General features: G+C 40.0%; 2 protein-coding genes across 11 annotated transcripts in view; both read right to left on the bottom strand.

Moving 5' to 3' along the window:
• Positions 1-1,507: 1,507 nt before the first annotated feature.
• On the bottom strand, positions 1,508-16,726 carry aebp2 (AE binding protein 2). Its single transcript, XM_086146707.1, has 8 exons — positions 16,067-16,726; positions 10,847-11,078; positions 10,283-10,390; positions 10,008-10,194; positions 5,383-5,507; positions 5,139-5,206; positions 2,538-2,651; positions 1,508-2,446 (listed from the first exon to the last, which is right to left on the bottom strand). Exons 1-8 carry the CDS (start codon positions 16,624-16,626, stop codon positions 2,434-2,436), a joined length of 1,407 nt encoding a protein of 468 aa, XP_086002833.1. The 5' UTR covers positions 16,627-16,726; the 3' UTR covers positions 1,508-2,433.
• Positions 16,727-20,216: 3,490 nt separating this feature from the next.
• Positions 20,217-20,966, bottom strand: part of plekha5 (pleckstrin homology domain containing A5) — a 254,343-nt gene continuing 253,593 nt past the window's right edge. For all 10 annotated transcript variants that reach the window (XM_086146723.1, XM_086146710.1, XM_086146721.1 and 7 more), the window contains one exon: positions 20,217-20,966. In XM_086146723.1, the coding sequence (XP_086002849.1) occupies positions 20,697-20,966 (270 nt within the window). In that variant the 3' untranslated portion in view covers positions 20,217-20,696.

Below are 20,966 nucleotides of genomic sequence, written 5' to 3' on the forward strand. Positions count from 1 at the left end.
TGCAACCATGAGAAGGATAAGCGGTAGACAATAGATGGAGTGATGGATGTTTTTTAAAATAAAAAGTGCATGACAAAATAAGGAAGTCAGTATGAGTAGGGATCAAATATTCATTCAGTGGAAGTCAATCTATAGATTATAAGTGTTGCTGTGTTTCAGCCTATCCCCTGGGAATTGAGCATGTGCTGATTTTTAATAGATTAACCCCATCCTAGCTCAGTATTGAGCCTGATTGTTCGAATTTATCCAACAAAAAAAAAAATCCTTTTCAGATAGGGAATGTGTTGCATTCCATCTAACATCTGTCCGTAAACATCAAGTGAGGAGACCAGTTTCTAGAGTTATAGGAATGTTGTCACGTTCTTGTCTGACGCAGGATTGTAGCTGCTCGACAGTCCTTGGGCTCTTGCTGACGGATTTTTGTTTTTGATGATATGCCAAACATTTTCTATTGGTGAAAGGCCTGGACTGCAAGCAGGCCAGTTCAGCACTCAGGACTTTCTTCCTGCAAGGCCCTGCTTTTGTCATGGATGCAGAATGTGGTTTAGCATTGTGCTGAAAGAGACATTGGATGAGAGTGTATGCGGCTCTAAAAAAATCATATACATTTCAGCAGCATTGTTACCTTTGACATGCAAGCTGCCCACTCCAAAGACACAAATGCAATCCCATACTATCAGACAAAGGACTTGGAACTGTCGGATAGTAAGCTGGATGGTCATTCTACTCTGCGGTCCGCACGACAGGGGAGTCCACGGCTGCCAACAAGAATTTCAAACTTTGATTAAACGGACCACAAAATGGGTTTCTGTTTGGCCTTAGACCATTTCAAATGATCTTTGGCCCACTGAAGACAACAGCCTTTCTGGTTTGGGTTCACATATGGCTTCTTCTTAGAATGGTACAACATTTACTTCTTTTGTGGATTGCACAGCAAATTGTGTTCAGCCAGTGATTTCTGGATGTGTTCCTGAGCCAGCTATTCAAGGAGAAAATTGTGCCTGTCTCAGGGCCCGAAGATTGCAAGCATCCAGTTTTGACCTTCAGCATTATCCCTTGCATACAGATTTCTCCTAATTCACTGAATCTTTCGATTACATTATACAATCTAGATGGTGGGATCTTCGTAGTATTCAGTTTCTTTGAGGGACTATTTTGCAGTTAATTTTCAATTTATATATGTATTTATATTTATATATGTACTCATATATCTACTGGAACTTCGGTGACTTAATTGCACTTCTTGTAGGGTCACTTTTGTTAAAAGCGCCTGCCAAATGACTGTAATGTAATATAATGTAACTTCTAGTTGACCTCAACTTTGGATCTTCAGTTGGAGTAGGCCTCAGCGATGACAGATCTGAAAGGTTGTGAGAGATGTAGAATTTCACAATGGAGGGGATTTCTAGAAAAGAATGTTGTTTTTTTTACTTCAGCCATGTTTGCTGAACTGTAAAAGAATAAGGCTAATCCAGCCTTCAGTCATGGGGACTGCGACAAAGACAGCTGGAAGTTGGAAATGTTTAATGACATTAAACCAGAGCAATGTCAGCTATATGCACACATGACCAATATTATCTGTTTTTAAAACATCTATGGAAAAAATGTTCGACAGAAAAAGGAACATCCGTCTACAATTCAGTAAAAAAAAAAATCATCAGGTATAAAAAATATATTACAGATCTCAACTATTTACAAAGACAGTCTTTCTCTAAAAAACGTTGTCTACAGTTATACTTCTGTCAGTTAGTAATCTGTCTAGTATCTGAACTAAAACAATCAATATCTCCTCCTAATGCCTGCTTTCCACTGGATCTGTCCACAGGGCCACAACTTTGCTCTGTATTCAGTGCAGTTCAGCCGTGGAGTAATTTGTTTAGACTCACTGATTTTATAATTTTCCTTCTCAAGTTTTGTGCTTCGGTCGTGAATGGGACTCTAAAATTACGGCTCCTTTAAATCATGATTACTTTATTCCAGGCCACTAAATTTGTTCTTCAACACTGAAGGTGGATACCACCAGGTCAAGAGACATGAAAATTCTGACTCATGGTTATCTGATCTGTTGTTGAACCCCGTATGAAACAATGTTTTAACAATTGTGTTGATGATGTTAAATGAAGAGAAAGGACAATACACCTCTGAGCAGGGGTGGTAGGGGGGTGGACTGCTGAAATGTGCTATGTCACTTCTTGTGGATACATTAACAGGCCACATAAAGACAGAGCTGCTCCAGCAGCCTTAGCGACAACAGAATGTGGGGTGGATAGATACAGTGGATATCAGGGGCAAAACATCTTCAGTAAAATCAGCACCTAAGGGGCCAGAAATGGCCATGGAAACAAGTCGGTGAAGTCCCACAATCCTTAAGGTGTGGGGGGAGTGGCGGTAGTTGGATTAGCAGCAAGTGACAGCGACTTCCTCTGGAGCTGCTTAGAAGAACATCCTGTGTGAGAAATTAACAGATCAGATATGTGAAAGAATCCAAAAAAGAATTTTCGGCTGCCATCACATGTTACACGCATGCACATACACACCTGTAGATGTTGGGGTCCAGGAGCACGGCTGTGTCGGTTGGCAGCTTGGAAAGATGCACCACCTTGGTTTTCTGCTGCAGCCTGTCACTTTCATTCACCCAAACATCTGGCAATCTGAGAGAGAGGGGGAGAAGGTTTATATTTAGAGAAAATCAGGCTACAATGCAAGCTATAAATAAATCCGGAAAAAAAAAGAGATCTGATGGTAGTCCATAAAACAATAATAAATAATAATACAGGTGGTCCTCACTTAATGACAGGGTTACATTCCAAAGGGGTCTGTCATTAAGCGAGTTCGTCATTAAGTGAAACACTGTTTCTACCGTACTACCGTACAGTATTTGCAAACGTATCGGCCATTCGAGCCGTGCTATTCACTTTTTTTCTTTTTATATTTACATTTGCATGAATATAGCCCAATTATAAGCACGCACAATACATAATCACTCACAACTCCCCTGCCAGTGCATTCCGCAAGTATTTTAATATTATTATTATGAAGCTCATTGTAACTCAGAGACATTGTCAAACGAATACGTCATTAAGTGAGGACCATCTGTAACCTCTTTATCTGTGGTGGGTAAAGAACCTCTTCAACCAAGCCTACCACAGTAGATTTTGACGTTTGTGTGCTCTCCACTGAACATTTGTCATTCAATCCCTGTTTGTGGAAAAATTAAAAGAAACATTTTGAAATTACTTTTCAATAAAATCCTGAGAAGCTAAGCTGCGGGAACTCACTTGGAAAAATAAAAGGACGCTTCTCCTGTACTGTAATCTTTAAAGCTGGGAGAGTCAGCTGAGACTCTTGGACAACTGAATCCCAGAGCAGCTGGCAGAATGAGTCATAATGCCTCTGTCATATTGACAAAACGCTATACCTTCAAGCCTCCAAAATAGGCAGACGCTGTTCCACCAGTGCTGAGCTGTCTCAAGTTGATCAAGAACTAGATCCAGAATCCCTTGCTGGCTGTTGACTGCTGTGGACTATTGGCCTCCAAACTATTCTTGCAGGACCTTTCAGCTATCTTTATGAGCTGTACATTAAAAAGCTCTTTGCTGAGTTATTAAGGCCCGTTCCCCATTCATCACTCGGCACAAATAGCGCGACCTGCAGGATGCAGTGCTGTTGGACCAGGAAGACAGCGACCAAAGCAGCCCAAGTCTCTTACAAAAAATAGGTCAGGATGAGCACAAGGCTGAAATCGGGAATGAATCACTTGTTCCACCAATTTGCCCATTCCCTTTTGAACCCAAATTGGAAAGGAGTTTATTATCAGTTCAAAGCAATGGCACTGGACTGCAGCCAGCAGAGGACAGAACACCCTGTAGTTCTGTGGTACACACCCTGAGGCAAGACAAGTAAATCAACTCTTGCTCCAGCAAAGAGATGATTAGAATAGGGCAACAGGACTGCTGCTAATCCTGTGGAGTTCTGAGCCCTTTCCAGTTCCTCTTGATACTCAGACCTAAACAGGTCGCTGTAAAACCTCATAGTATGTTCACAAATCACAGTAGAATCTGTCAGCACGTCCCCAGAGGTATAGCTTTGAATAAACCTTCTTTGAAAATGATATGATCATAGCAGATAAAGTGTGACAGGACTTTGATTTGAACTTCACTTTGACACTTGGGAGATCTGATCAGAACCTCTTAAACTGACAGCTCAATCAGGTATGTTTGTCAGAGAGAAGACTGAGAGAAGGGAAATGGAGAGAGATCTTCAATGTGAATCAAATCCATTAACTTCTATGGTGAGAAAAGCTGCATTATCAACAGTGCAGCATTTGTACACAGCTCTGAGAGCCCACTGACCACTCAAAGACGCTTTTCCACACGGCAGAAGAGGTGTATGTTTAATTTTCCATGCATCATTTCCCATGACTGACAAACTGTTGCTGTAGCTGCTGAATGCCATGTTGCTGTAGCTAACTGCAACATGACTTTGGAAAAGTATAAATAGGACACTTTTTAGATGGATCAAATATCCATCTAATAAGGGTCTTACTATTTATGAAATTTATGTGAAACTGACCAGTTTACTGTAATGCAATTCCCATCCAAGTTAATCTCATTTGGAACTTGAACTTACAGTAGCTCGTACAGATACTCTGGTGTTTTACACTGTGTTGCTAATCCTTAACTAAAATGTAATGTCTAATACATGCCTTTTTGACAAACTGGTGTTCAGCATGTTGTACTGGACTATCTGTTATGACAGCACCTAAGTGTCCAAATATGACAGGATTGCATCACAAATATCTACAGATTTAGCAATAACAGAAATTAATACTCCCACGTGCTTATGTGGGCTGCAATTGTCCAGTCAACATCAGGCTCCAAAAATATGGGGCTGCAGCATAAACATTCTGAAAACTATTTCAAAAAAATAACTTCAACTCATATAGCAATGGCCGCAGATTCAATTACACACAACTCAACATCTCCTGCGATGTTATCAATTTTTTTTTTTAGCATTTTAATGAAAAGTTTTAATCCATGAAATTATTTACATTCAAAGGTGGAAAAACAAAGACACTGCAGTGCATAACTATGACAAGAGTGCCCCCATGTGATCAGTTACGAGGACAATCAACTTACATGTCCTCAGGTGTCCAGTGCAGAAGGACCTTCACTTTGCCAGAGTCCTCTTTCCTCCTGGCAACTACCTGAACAGACATATGGAGAAATAACATAACTTATCACTCTGCCTTCTTTCATTTAAGCTCACAAAGGCTAGACAACAAATACTTTTCCTCGGGTCATATAAGTTATTTGAGCAGTCTAATCACTGATCTGCAAGTTGAGAAGGATCTTTGAACTGTATGTGTGTGTGTGTACTCACCGTGCTGTGAAAAACCACACTGTGTCCATTTCCCAGACTCTCGATGTGTGTTGCAAGGTTGAGACAGATGGCTCGGTGGCGGATAGCGTCCATAGTCTGGGCGTCAAAGAAGTCATGAGGCCGGGCTAGAATGTTAACATATACAACTATTAATACAGAGTGTATGTGTGTGTGTGTGTGTGAGAGAGAGAGAGAACCTTTTAACCTGGGGTTTAACCTTAGCAAATACAAGAGAGTCAGATGGGAAATCATACCATCTTCAACCAAACAGCTGATTGTTCAAATTCTACATTATTATAGGTTGATTTATAGTAGGGAGACTTTATCATGCAACTGGACTGCATTAAAATATGTCCTGCTGAGAAAATGGTACTTATACAACCAATGCTGGCAAGCACTGTAAAGGGGCAAAATGTCTACCTGGGGATAATGTGAGATTTGGAAAGCTCTGGTCCAGTTACTGTAAATATCTGCAATATCCCTGCAGTTTTGGATTTATGTCCCGCTTGTTGCCAGTCTACTCAAATTCACACTGTTTCCCCACTGTGAGCTGTATTACTGAGGCAGCACCAGTTTTCTATGGTCAAGTTAGATTTTCAGGCCACTGACTGATGTGTTTATCTCTAAAAAGACTTTAGTACAGATTAATTCACAGGAGGGGTTAGGAGATACAACAGAATTCTGAGATGAATATACATAAATCCAAATTAATCAACATTCTGTGTTTATTTCCAATTATATTTAATCTTCAACCACTTCTTTCTTTCAAAATGTGCATTTTTGTAATGATCAATAATAAATCATCCCTTCTGCTCTCTTCTGGGGACACCACAGTGAATTAACCTCCTGCTTCTAACCCCATTCCCTACATCATCTTCTCTCACACTACTACCACAACTAACTTCATTTGATCCATAAATCTCCTCTTTGGTTTCTATGTCATGATCAATAATAAAGAATATAATGATGATTAAAATATAGGATTGTGATGCAGCTACAGTACAATGTGTTGTTTTGCAGCTTCTTGATAACACCTCAGACACAGCAATAACAAACAGCATAAATGTTTTTGGAGCGGTGGACGTATGACTAAAGTTCAGCGGAACAGGCTGGTTCCCAAAACAAAGCTCCATCCTGAATTTCAGTCATTTATGTCATTATTGACTTATGCCCAAATGCCACATCTTCATTTGCCATTTTATGAAAGAATGTAAACTAATATGAGTTTTTCGATGCATTCGAAAAGGTACATTTACGGGAGAAAAAAGTGATTGGCAGTGTAGAAATGAAGTGCCAAATTGAAAAAAGGACTTGTTTTCTTTTATCTCAAAGTGAAAACAAACAACCCATAAAACACTGACAATATCAGTGAGAAAGAATTTTTTGAGCTTTCAAAATCTTGTATCCAAGCAGACAGACACACTTACCCCCTTGCTGACTGTATTTATTTGATCTTAATTCCTCTGTGCAATATATTTTGATACTCTAATCCAGGGCTGTCAAACTCATATACCGTGGGCCAAAATGTAAAATTCGGTACAGGTCTAGGACTGGAGTGGTTCAATGTTTGTTAAAAATGTATTGAAATGAACTTTTTCGCACATATTGACCCTTAAACTAATAAAGCTTTTTAATTACTACCTATTAAGACACCATTAAAGAACCGTATTTTTCGGATTATAAGTCGCAGTTTTTTTCATAGTTTGGCCAGGGGTGCGACATAACCTCTGGAGCGACTTATGTGTGAAATTATTGAGCTCTCTTGCTCTGACGTGTGTCTGTCTCTGTCACACACTCATGCAAACCAATCAAATTCAGCGGGGGCCGTGTCATGGCAGAAGTGCGTTGTGAAAAAAAGATGCTACCTGCTACTTCTGTACCTATGAAAATTGATAATTTCAACATTCGCGGTACCTTATAAAAACAACTGAGAAGGGCTGAACAAAAATGGCACCGAAAAGAAAATCATATTCTGCAGGTTACAAGCTGGAAGTAGTGAAATATGCAGCAGAAAACGGCATCGAGCAGCAGAGAGAAAGTTGGAAGGTAGTGAGAAACTTGTAAGGCACAGGTGAAAAGCGGAAGTTACTCTTACAGAAATGAAGGAAACTACAAAGCTAATTGCGGCCAAAAGCTAGGTGGCCACAGCTAGAGGAACGAGTTCACGCATGGGTGCTTGAACAACGTGCTGCCGGGAGAGGCTTGTCAACAGTACAGTTGCGTCTTCACACCCAGGTAGTTGCCAAGGAGATGAATATAAATGACTTTGCGGGAGGACCTTCCTGGTGTTACCGCTTCATTGCCTATCTATCAGAGCAAGGACACCATCCTGTCGGGGTTCAGAAAGGCTAGAATAATTGGAGCTGCAACTGACGATGACTCTGACATAAGCGACGTACCAGTGGATGAGGGAGTGGCGCATTGTCTACCTTTGGAGTTGTTTAGAAGTGACACCGAGAAGAAGATTTCATTGGATTTACTGATTAAGAGTGACACTGATTGTTTGGTTGGTCCCATGGCTCTATCAGCAGCATTTCCACGCGGCATGGCGCAGGAGGTAGAGCAATCATATTTGGAACCGAACTTTCCTGGTTTGAGTCCCAGCTCCTCCTTGTGTGTACAAGTGTTGTTGAGCAAGATACTGAACCCCTAACTGCTTCCTTGGCACTGGTTGACAGCAGCTTACTGCTTATGGTTCATCCATGATGGGCTAATTGTAGAGAATTAATTTCCCCATGGGGATTAATAAAGGAAAAATTATTGAAATTTCAAATGAAAAATATTTTCACAGCCAAAAAAGAATTCCCTGTAAAGCAAGTGGTAGCAAGAAAAAATTACAAAAAGGAAACATATTACAGCTCAGTTTTCTGCTCTCTGATGCTTTCCAGTCTAAGACAGAACCTTAAACTGACAAAGCTTATACAGTACGTTCTTGCCGATGAACAACATTAAACATTAAATACAACAAAAATCTGTCCTATTTTTTTTTGTATGCCTCTATAAGGAACACATTCTCATCCCAATGTGTCAACTGCTTGACAAATGGTGAAGGACCCTCTTTTCACCGTGTTACAATGAACCTGGAGAAGCGTCTAATTTTTTTCCTAAATTTTCTGCAACACATTCCCGTGCATCACATCAGTCTCCCCTTTTTCATTAGGTGTCGGGTCAGAGGAAGAACGCAATTGCTCCTTTAGAAGAGAAAAGTGCAAAATATTAAATTCCGCTCTTGTTTTCATTAGGTTTAGAGAGAAATACAAGTGTTGATGCAGACATGACGCGCCAGGTCTGCCGAAAAATGCTAAGAAAGAGGTTCCTAATGTGTTGGTATTTGACGCGAAAGAGGAAGCCCTCAGCATTCGTCAGGTGGTTGACGCATTTGGATGAGAATGGGCTGCTATGAGCGGCTTTTCCTTAGTAATTACTTGCAAATTTTCTCACAGAATCTGCCCACCAGTCCACTCTTTTGACCGCACATCCAGGGCCATCTGTTGGCAGTACCACAAGCTTATCCCAATGCAGGACCATATCATTTGCGCATCCATATACCACTTCAGAGACATCCTTTCCCATAGTTGTGCCATGCATCGATCCTAACCCCATAAGTTCCCCTGTTACGCACAGATCTGAGTCCACTCCACGGATAAATATCAACAGCTGCACGGTAACAGAGGTGTCACTCTCTATGGAAACATATACTCTGCCTCTGACCCGTCTTGAAACCCCTTGTTTTCAAAGTCCACCCTTTGTTTTCCTGTTTTTGGGGGAGAGGTGGCTGACAGTTGACAACAGGAGACTCAGCAAGGCAATGTGATGAGTGGGTGCAGCTTGCGCTTGCCGGCACTCGACTGACGTGCCACAGCAATCATACAGCATTGTGGGACTTGTAGTATTAATGGTGCTTACAACATATTCGCTGGCCAGCTCTAATCGTACTTGCGGGCCTTGACTTTGACACATGTGCTCTAATCTCTTTGGGGATTTATGCACATCCATTACATTTTGAGACAGGTTCACACAGGACCAATAATTTCCTCTTTGGGGAGACTCTGTGACCTTATTCTACAATAAAACCAAGATAGAACCTGCATGCGGGTTTTGATAATACAAGGTCTGTTCGAATTGTCATCTCATCTGTGATGTGAAGGTTAAATGGAGCTGCAGTAGCTCGAGGGCTGTGTTCATATAGGACCTGCATAGGGATGGCAATTATGACCCACATCTACTGATCCATTTCTTACAGACCTGCTTCATGGTCACATCTGTCTTTACCAAAGTTTGTGTAGCAGGTGCTGCTACTGCTGCTCTAATCTCAGAAATCACACATTAAAATCAGTCATAGGGTAAGTTGATAGATGTTGCAGAGTACAGGTGAGGGATTTGGAAATGTCTAAAGTCAAGATATTCAGATGCCAATCTCCAGTATATATACACATTCTGAGACAAAGCCACATCAATATCTCACTAAACTGTAAACCCCAAATAATATTGACTAAAACTAGATTAACAGTCGGAAGAAGGCATTTTCAAATTCGAGAGGGAAAACAAAATTTAAAAAAAATGTGTTTGGATTTAGTTAAATACACATTAAAATTCCTTACAGACTAAAAAAAAGTGATACTTACGGAGTGAACGTCTGTGTTTATTCTTCAGTTTCCGCCTCCTGTTGAGGCCAGCCTTGGATGGAGACTCTTCCTTCACTTTGCTCTGACTGGACACTTTGGACGAGCTCTGTGAGCTGAAGTGAGTCGGCACATGGCGCGCAAGACCCCCTTGAGAGGCAAAGGTAGCATTGCAGCCTCCGACAACACACTGCAGACAAACATACGATGATGCAGTAGCTGATTGCATCAGGCTTCAGCTTCCTGTTAGAGGTTAGGCTGCTATTGTCTACTCTTACCTTGAATGGTTTGTCACCACTGTGTGTAAGCATGTGTCTCTGCAACCAGCTCTGACTGGTGGATGGTGTGTTGTAAACCTTACAGCCTTTCCACAGACACACAAACACCTAGGGACCAATAAACATAGTTGCAAAAAAAAAAAAAAAGTTAATAGGAGACATCCTGTTATTCAGTTCTTTCCTTACCATGCTCATTGTTCCACTAATCTTCTTTAGGACAATCCTATCAGACTAAGAATGACAGGGTAATTACTTCAAGATTTTAAAGTTCTTTCTTCTTGAATTTATGTACAGTTTTACTGTTTTCAAGGTGAATTCTTAAAGTCTGACTCAATGCACTGTCCAGTAATTGAGGATTAAGAGACCAGATTTACACAAGAAAAATGGAATTGATAATTAGGGGAAAGAACAAAATTGGAAAATAATCCAATTAGAAAATATTCATTATTATATTATTATTATAAAATTTAAGATACTTGATTCTTATCTTTACTGACGGTCCAACCATGCAGCAGTACTTTAATACATCAGTATAATGTAGTTTTGTGATGTGCAATGACTCACCCCTCCACGCTGTCCATCCACATGTGTGGCTCGGATGTGTTCTGCTAGGTCCGGGCTACTGGGGAACTGCAGCTGACAGTGGTCCCAGCAACACATGTAGTTCAGTGACTTGCTGCCCGACCCCGTCGAGCCGGCCCCAGCCACCACACCTCCCCCGTGTCCATTGAGCATTGCAGGGGTGGAGCGGCCACTGGACGCTGTGCTCTCCATGTCCATCAGGGTGCTGCTGATACTGGAGCACAAATAACACGAAGAAATAAGTTGTATTTGATGTGCCTCTATGCAAAAAAAATATTAAAGATATTTAGATTTCATACAGAGGGATTCTTGTTGATCAATTGATAGTGATTAGCTTTTACAATTGATTTAAGAGTTGACACGGATAAATGGGGGGGAGGGGAGCAAAATACATTTAATGAACACATGCTTCTGATCCCAGCAAAGGGTTACAATCTACTTCATGTAAAATTGAAATAAAAACACCCTATAACTTAACAACTCTAACCAAGAGTTACCAACTCTAACCAAGAGTTACCAACTCTTTTTAGTTTAATATATTTGATTAATCAACACACTGACTCAACAACAAGCAGAATGAGAGCTGTAGGTAAGAGGGCATGTGGTTTCTGGTATATTCACACATTATGACTCATAATGTGACTTGTTTTTTTCTCTCCCTTAATGTTACCAGACCAGACACATGCAAGCTGGGCAGATCCAGACAAAGGGAGTACATGCTGCAGTAGTCAACAGGACTGAAAGTACCTGTAATGTGTAGTTGTACAGTAGTTATACACAGGTGTACATTACTTTGACACAATTTCTCACATACTATACCTGTTAAAAAAACCTGGTATATATCTGATTTATACAATTTGACTCAAAATTAGTGACATGATAACAAAGAGGGGCAGTATGGTTAAGGAGCAACATAGTGCAGGAAGTAGAGCAGCCATCTTTGGAATCGCACATTCCTGGTTAGATTTCCGACTCCTAGTGTGTCGAAGAATTGTTGAACAAGACACTGAACCCTAACTGCTCCTCGGGCGCTGGTAGACGGCAGCCTGCTCATGGTTCATGCACGATAGGTAAATTGCAGAGAAGGGGGATCAATAAAGGATAAATTATTATTCTAAAGATTGAAGTACTAGTCATAGACAGTTTTGAAAAGAAATGTTCCTGCATTTGGTATCCTTTGAGCCTGGAACTGATTTCCTTTGAGAAAGATTAAGGTTATATTGACAAGATGAGAAAAACAAGATTGAAAGTTGGTTTGGATATAGCCATGGTAAAATCTTCACCCCTGTGCACCTTATGTTTCCATTTGTCTTTGGGGAACTCCTGCTTTTTTTGTAATTTCACCTTGTTTTGTTCAGAATCAGTCACCTTTGCCCAGAGAGTCTGCAGTTATATTTTGAGCTTAGTGTTAAGGGAGCCACTACTCTCAGATTTCTAACAGGATTTATCCCCACAGAATATAAATCTGGATTTTATCCCCCCAACCAAAATAAATAGTTCGTTAATAGACATGGGATTGAACTAATTTGTGACAATGGCAATTCTGGTTAACAATACATTAATTTCCTATCCCAGACTGATTATAACAAATTAGCATTTAAAACACCTGTCTCTCTTTTCACCCTAATCTGATAGACAACTATTTAGAAAATTAAACTTGAAGTGAATCAAAAACCGATCATACTCTCAGCAGCAAAGCCTGTAGTGTGTGTTTAAGCCAAATTACCATCTGCTCTCATGACTATCAATACTGGCTCTTTGTGGGTGCTGTACACACCCACCCCACATAAGATCCCACACCACCTCAGAAGACTACAACCATGTTTACTGCAAGCACACACACACACACATGCACAGAGAGAGTGAGAGAAAGAGACAGAGAACCAGCTGCCACTTTGCTCTGTGTAGGAACAAAAGACACACTCAGGCATTACAGCTGCCATAACAGCAGGATTACCAGAAGTGGAGAGGCAGCAACAGTGGCACAAATGCCTGGGAGCACATTATTCTAGATTAGTCTTTGTCTCCTCATAACTTCAAAAGTTGGTATTTGTCATCACTGCCATCTCTGAACAGAGCTCTACTCATTAAAAAAAAATAAAAAAAAAATATATATATATATACACACACACACACACACACACACACATACATACATATGCATATACACACACACATATAGACATACATACATATGTATATAAATACACATACATACATACCTTCATATATACACACACACATATATACATACATATTTTTTACACACACACACACACACACACACACACACACACACACACGCACACACGCACACGCACACGTACACGCATAATTTCTCCAAAATCCCCTCAGTCCATTTGAGATGGGGAGTTTCCAACTACATAAATCCAGAACTGCCCATATCTCTCATCTGAAAGACAGACCTATGAAAGGCTCTGGGGATGTGCATAATACAAAAAAAGTGTATTAATAGAAACTTCAAATAGAAAATTGGAGTTTGCAATTTAAAAGAACAAACTGGTCTTTTCTAAGTTTGGAGATGGGAGATTAACTGCAAACATGAGTAGTTGTGGCTGTTGGTCAGTTAGTCATGACTTAAACTACCTAGCTTGTATCATAACTGGTTTGAGAGCTTAGTCAGTGACAGAGAGCATTCCAGGGCACAGTGAACATGAAACCTGTCCAACGCTGCAATTTTCATGGCTGGTTGATAACACATTGGAGCAGTTACTCATACAGTATTGTGTAGGTGTGTGTACTTTCACAACACACAATAGTGGGCAACTTTTTCCCTTTCTTGTGAACATTTTAACCTGGGCTGGATGAAATGAAGGAAAATTAATATCCTGACATCTGACCCCTCCCCTATATAAACAGCAGTATCACACTTTACTCAACCCATCTTCTACTTTCCCCTCACATAATTTACAAAAGGCAGAGGTTTTTCCATAGAGGGTTTGTGTGACGTACATTTAATGCTGGCTTTACAGGGTGAAACTGCCGTGCAACTTGTTGCAGGTTGCAGGGTGCGTGGACTGTTGTTTCCCTCCTACTTTACAGTGCAAAAACCTTTTCAAAAGCAAAACTTCACACACCCTCACAAACAATCTTTCATTCAGAAAAAAATAAATATTGGTAGCTTTACATTTGTCACTGTTTTATGTTTTGTTCCCTGGTGGTCTTGTGGTTAGGATTCAGCACTCTCACCGCAGCGGCTCGGGTTGGATTCCCATTCAGAGAACACCTTTGGGGGCGGTGTGGCACAGGAGGTAGAGAAATCGTCTTTGGAACCAAACATTTCGGGTTTGATTCCTGGCTCCTCTTAGCGTATCGAAGAGTTGTTGAGCAAGACACTGTACCCCTAACTGCCTCCTTGGTGCTGGTTGACAGCATGTCTACTGCTCATGGTTCATCCATTATTGGCTAATTGCAGTGAACGAATTTCTCACAAGGATTAATAAAGAATGAATTACCAATTATTTTCAGATTCTATTAAATTTGTAGTAAGAACAGCTACTTTTGTGCTTCCTGTGTGTATACATTTATCACAGGATGATATAAGTTAAAACATTTTTTACTCTACTGCTAACAGACAACTGCAACAACAGACAAAACTCCATTGTTCGAAAAATAAAAATGGAGGTATAATATATGCATGGAATCCTATGATGATAATCTCCCTCTAGTGCGTCAAGAGAATGTTCTGGCATAGTTTTCAGTTTTCTTGATAAGAATTAAGGAGATCACACCACCCAGTAGATGAACCACAGCATCAACAGCATGGTAACATCATGACCTGAAATATGGCCGATCCATGGATTGGCCATGACTGTGGCTGGAGTTTTCTGGAACAAAATGCAAGCTAGTAGAGGGAATATATGACACTATATGATACACACACACACACACACACACTATATGGCTCAATCAACAGCAACTTTCTCGAGCAATTTAAATTATCTAGAGTTTTTTTTTGGAAATTTAACAGTTTAATGAAAGTCAAGCTTTGGTAAGGGTGTGTGAATATTGGGAGGACCCGATATACATGACTGTTGTCATGCATTTCCAAGTCAGTGCAAGTGCATTACTCAGTAAAGTGGCTAACATCGTATACATTGATGTAAAACCCTGAGGCCCATCAGTAATGATCAACAAAAATTGATTTTAAATTGAAATGTACAGCACCTTACTCAGCTTGAAAAGGAGAAATTTATTTCCACTTTCATTGTGTATAATGTTGTTGAAGAAATGTTTTGTATTGCAAGGATGTCTTTTTTCAACAGCATATGATTGAAGACACTCAGACTATTATGTCAAGAATTGTCTGTAACAGTGTATTGTGGATTTTTGTAAATGATACAATTATGCAACATTTATTAAAAAAAAAACCCTGTTCAAAATTTGTATGTGAGAAATAGTGTCAAGCTGAAAATTAAGTACTTGTCAAAAGTATCCAAAAAAATTCTTAATGGCAACAAGATTAATTACTTCATGCTACATTAGAAATACAACAAAAAAATAAAAGATATAATCCAAGTCAGGAAGATACCCACAAATCTACAACAAACACCGAGTTTTTGCCTGGAAAGTAATTACAAGGCAGTTACAGTATAAATCACCAGGAGATTATCCATTTCCTCTACTGAAATGTGTATTCCTTACAGTGATGTATTTCATGATCAGAGAAGTGGCACAATACTGGATTTCTTTCGCAGCCATCAAATATTACTATACTCAAAAATAATAACCATACTTGAACTGCAGATATGATATTTTACATACCTGACAGAATGGTGAGTGAAATCAGAATGGTATTCTTGTATATACATTCTCCATTCTCTCTTCTTACAAATTATATGCTGGTGAAACATTTTTAGCATGATATTGTTTTTTTAAACAGGCATAATCTATTAAATCCCTTATGATAACAAAGATGCTATTTCAGTTATTTGCTGAGAGCTCATGCCTCTCATGTGGTAAGGTGGGTACTTAAAGGGTATAGATGATTTATTTTTATTACTAGTGATATTTTATAAGACTACAGAGGGTTATTTGACCCAAAATAAAGGGTACTCTTCGATTCCACTTTCCGTCAGCACCTGAGGTGAGTAAACTTGGGAGCCACACCGCCTCACCACTTCTCCGCCGGCAGCGGGAGGCAAGAACGGCCTCCTCATACTACTTACTACTTCCACAGACCTGTCCTCCGAATCCATCCGGCTCAGCGGCTCCCCGTCCGACGAGTTCAGCTCCACGCTGGCCCGCCTCTTGGTGCCGAGCTCCGGCTTCTCCGCGGTCTTCGTGCGGTCGGCAGGCGGCGAGGAGGACACGCTCTCCCCTTCTCTTTGTTCTTCTTTCGGCACCCGGGAGCCCTCTTGGGCGGAATCGGCGCTACTCGTCGAACTCCGCTTTGGAGGACTTTTCAAGGGTTCAGTTAGTTTACAGCCGGGTTCCCCTTCGCCGGGGTCCCGTCCCGTGGCCGGTGAGGCGCTTTCTTTGTCGTCGTCGTCGTCGTCGACGTCGTCGTTGTCGTCGACATCGTCGCGGGCGGGCAGCGAGTCGTCCCCGTGCTCCTCCGTCGCACCGCGACCAGTACTCACGTCCATTCCTCCTCTGTTCTCCTTGTTGTCGCCCGGTTCCTGTTTGGGGTCCGGCACGGCCTGTCCCTCGTCGCCGGTTTTGGCCATTTCTCCGGTGCCGTTTTGAGCCGCCGTCGGCTGGGAATCTTGTTCTCTTCCCTCGGAAGGTATTTGAGCCATATTTAAAAAGCACGACGAGCTATTTGGTGATATTCCACTCGAAAAGTTGCCCTCCGGGTGCCCTTCCTCCTCCACTCACACTCCGCTTCAAGCGTAAAACACAGCAGGGGTTTGTAGTGACGTCACGGCTCCGCATGGCCAAAGATCGTATATTCACTTTAATATCTCACATGTGAGTTGAACCAGCTTTGCATCTACATTTAGAATCATAGAGCGCCAATTGCCGCTATCGGAACTCGCAGCGCTGACGAATTATTCGAAACGACATGGATTGACGTTGATTGAAACTGGGTTTACTCCCATCGTCATCACAATTCCGTTCTGCTTGTTCAACGGTTCGCAATAAAATAATATCGTTTTATTATTTACTCAACTTATAGCATCTTTCTCTTATCAAATTTGCCGCATTAAAACTTTGATATCACATGATGATTGACTACTGCAGCACGAATATTCCCAAAGCACCACGATGAATTATCATCGCAACAAGAAAACACTCATGTCACTAACATCTCAAGGCAACTTTTTCCTGATGTGATGGCGATCTTTTTGTCTTGTACCAACTCATGGCTATCTATGGAGGCATCTTCCCAAATATAGACTACCTTTGGCATTGTGGCCTCGCAGCTCCACGTGTTGCAACAAACAGAAAAATGACCCACTTCTGAAAGTGCTGAAAAGGCACGTCCCTGCAAGGTGCATGTTGCCGAAGGCGGTAGCGTCGTTTTCCAGCGGCCACAGGGATCATAAGTGATCACTAACTCGGCTCTCTGATGCAGCGCGGTGGATCAGTCAAAGTGTTGCACTGAGAGGAGGACTGCTATTGCATTTAACAGAAAAAAAGGCAGAAGTGGAGTGTAGATGGTCTTTCTACTTAGCAGAAGTAAGGCAGGTATGCTGACAAGAAGTAATATCATGAATATTCTAAAGCCAACTGTCCCGACCTTCGTTATTAAATGGGGTTACTATTGGGGCCTGCTGGGGCTTAGCATAACAACAATTAGAGTCTAGGATAAAATGCTCTTTATGCTGGGGCTTAGCATAACAACAATCAGAGTCTAGGATAAAATGCTCTTTGGAAGGTAGCTTTTGTTCTACAGAAAACATACAGTGGAAACCCAGGGGGTCTCTCTTTCACTGCTAACAGTTAGCCTGAGGCTGCACCCCCGTTATGATAAATAATGGTGCAGGATAGTGTCACACAACGAACACAACATTGTACCATCATTCAACCATGGAGTTCTATAACATAGAACCAGGAGGAGCTCCCAACAGTCATGATCATCATTCGCAAAGGATTCTGGGTCTCCACTGGCCAGTCCCTGCCCCACACATTTTTTGTGTTTTTGTGTTTGTGTCCTGAAGGCCCCCTGCAGCAGACCCAAGGACTACATTATCTGAACAACTGTCCTGGCACCGCTGCTTTGTCAAGTTATGCTCCAGAAAAATACATGGTACTTGGTGGTTACTTTGTTTGACATCTATAGTTGAAGTTATTTTTAGTTCAAGAACACATCAGGCTTGCAAATTGAGGTGATGGTATGAAGTTTGACAAAGCCAGTATTTCCAGGGCCCCTTTTTTGCAAAGTGCAACTAAGATGAGTTGGTTAGTACAAAACAACTGTGTTTTGACCAAAACAAACAAACAAATACAAAGCTTTCTTAGGAATGTGGCCTGGAGGTACAGTATGTGGGTCAGGCGAAACTATTCGATGTACGAACTTCAAAGTCACAAACCCTGAAAATGTACTGTCGTTCAATAAAAATAAATTAAATATGGTTGACTTTTAAATACAGAGAAGTTAAGAATGGCACTTAAGGGCTTTTGATGTAGTTTTTCAACAAGCAACTAGTCAAAAAAAGGTTGGTTTTCTGAGTATTTTCTGTGTTGTATTGTACTGATATTGGGAGTTAGTTATGATTCCAAATAATAGGTCAAACCTCAGTGACAAAATATCCATTTATTGATAATTGAATAAATAGAATTGCACTCAGAATATGCAACTGACATGATCATACAAGTCATATCAGAAATTTTCTGACTTTTCAGGAGGGTAAATTTTTGTCAAATACCCTTAAAGTTGGAAAACTTTTGCTGAGACATAAATGACTAAATCAATTTCAGAACCTCTGTAGTGGAGAAAATGACTGCATAATAATGAAATTAAAATCTTATAAGGACCCTTGTGACTGATTAACCTTTAAGTATGGTATTTTCACCTAATTAGTTTACCATTGTTTTTGAATCACAAAATTTGAGGTATTATGTTTCCTCTCTTTACTAAATGCTGGGGGTGATAGATTGATTACATGTGTCTTTTTATTTGGGTCAGGGATTCATTGAATCCCCCAGTGACCTTAGCCACAAGATAATTTTTGACACAGAACAGATAATATATTTCAATATAGAAATAACGGGGAGAATTCAACAGATTCATTTGGAGCACGTTGAAAATTTGCAGAAAATTTCAAATCGCCTGATTGAAAAACCTTTTCCTTGAAACTTCTCATATATTTGGAAATGACTAGTCCAAAATGACAGACCATGTAATAGATCAACAAATAAATAGGGTGAAGAACAAATAATCAAGAAAATTGCTTTCCGATTATTAAACACCTGACTAAAGACATCAAATAACAAAACTCTTTCATTTTCACTAATTTTTAAAGAACTCAAGTTACGTATTCAGACTTGGAGTGTCACTTACAACTTATTTTTATAAATAAAACACTTTCCTTTTTCGCACACGTAGCCAAGGGGATTGAGACATGCACACAATGGCTAATGTCTTACTGTTAATCCTACACTGTGGTTTCACCCTCAGGAAATGATTCATCGAGGTTGTCATACCCTCATAATTTTCTTGTAAATGTGTGCAAACATTTATCCTAATTCCTGTGTATTTCCCCATATTAGTCATAATTTTAAGGTCCTTTCCTCTGAACTCCTAATTCAATGTTGTTTTCTTTGTACTTAATGTAGCTCTAGGTGCTTTTTCACCCACAGTCTTACCTAGAAAACCGTGACTAATGCTACTGATTCATTACCACAAACATGACCTTATTAAAAACTTGAAAAAATCATTTCAGAGTTGTAAAACACTACTATTTGTAACTGTTTAAATTTTACATTTTGTTTATTTTTGTCTCATCTTCTAATCCTACTTGGTTTGTCTGACCCCACCAGCCCCAACACCAGCACCAGCGGATCCAAAAAGCAAAGTAGAAAGGTTAAATGAGGACCATATGCGCTCATGTGTATGCAGTGATGAAGGCTGAAGGCAGAAACCATTCTGCGTCAAATGCAATAAAGTCTGAGTATGATGATCCCCATACAAATACACCATATGCTAAATTAGAACCCTTCTGCGGGTTTCCAGAGATCAGTATCAACCTTGTAAACTGAACCTACATTTATTGAACAGCATTCATTATTTACATGGTCATCAAACAGTTTTTGTGTTCCTTTCCTCTGATTTATGAAGTGTGCCCAGTTTTTTTCCCCCAGTGTGATTCAAAACAAATAAGACTTGAGTGAAGGAAAGCTAAGTTTCCATGTTGACAATAAAAATCAGTCACACGTTTTTTTAAGAACATCAACATTTATTTCACATGATATAAAACAGATGGGGTATGAACATTTTGCATATTGACCCTAATAACATTAATAGTTACCTCTTATTGTTATAATATATTCACTCTTCTTCTTTTCAGTGTGTACATAAATTAGTCTATGTTTTGTATTTTCATTTATTAATTTTTTTACAGTTTATACATTTTTTTTTTAAATGTACTTTATATCCTGGAGATCCAAGGTCCAACTTATTGCTTCGTACATGTGCTATTCTCCAAATCCTCAACCCCTCGAACAGCTTCTTGATGCAAAATGTCTAACCAGTAACGTGTCAGTCTAGTTTATCTGTTTATCTTCTAAGTCATGTAAACCAAGACAGAAAAAAGTAAACATGACACAAATGAAAAAGCAGAAAAAGAAATTCAAAAACATTCACATACGGCGTAGTCACCATCCTTCTGACAGACTCTGGGAGACCGTTTTCTCAACTAATAATTCACAACTTCTGTAAAACACTTGTATCCGTAAAAAAGGGAATAAAGCAGCATGAAAGTAGTGGCACCTTATTGAAGTAAAAATCTGCGTTAATATACTTCATATATATATATACTGTATATATATATATATATATATATATATATATATATATATGTAAAGAAAGAAAAGCTAAGTTCAGTTGCCATGATAAGATTTGACAATGATGGACCATGACCTGGATGACTGAGAACCTTCGCAGACATGCTCTGGTTTGGATTCTTTGTTGGGC

Source organism: Fistularia commersonii, chromosome 5 (genome assembly GCF_037954325.1).
Source record: "Fistularia commersonii isolate RoL2024-O1a breed Wild chromosome 5, RoL_Fcom_v1.0, whole genome shotgun sequence".
NCBI classification, from domain to species: Eukaryota; Metazoa; Chordata; class Actinopteri; order Syngnathiformes; family Fistulariidae; genus Fistularia; species Fistularia commersonii.

Coding starts and splice junctions, on each gene's coding strand:
- aebp2 (XM_086146707.1), bottom strand. CDS start 16,626: ATGGCTCAAATACCTTCCGAGGGAAGAGAACAAGATTCCCAGCCGACG. Junction 10,195..10,282: donor GTGGTGACAAACCATTCAAG/GTAAGAGTAGAC, acceptor GTTTGTCTGCAG/TGTGTTGTCGGAGGCTGCAA. Junction 5,207..5,382: donor GTGTGGTTTTTCACAGCACG/GTGAGTACACAC, acceptor ATGTCTGTTCAG/GTAGTTGCCAGGAGGAAAGA.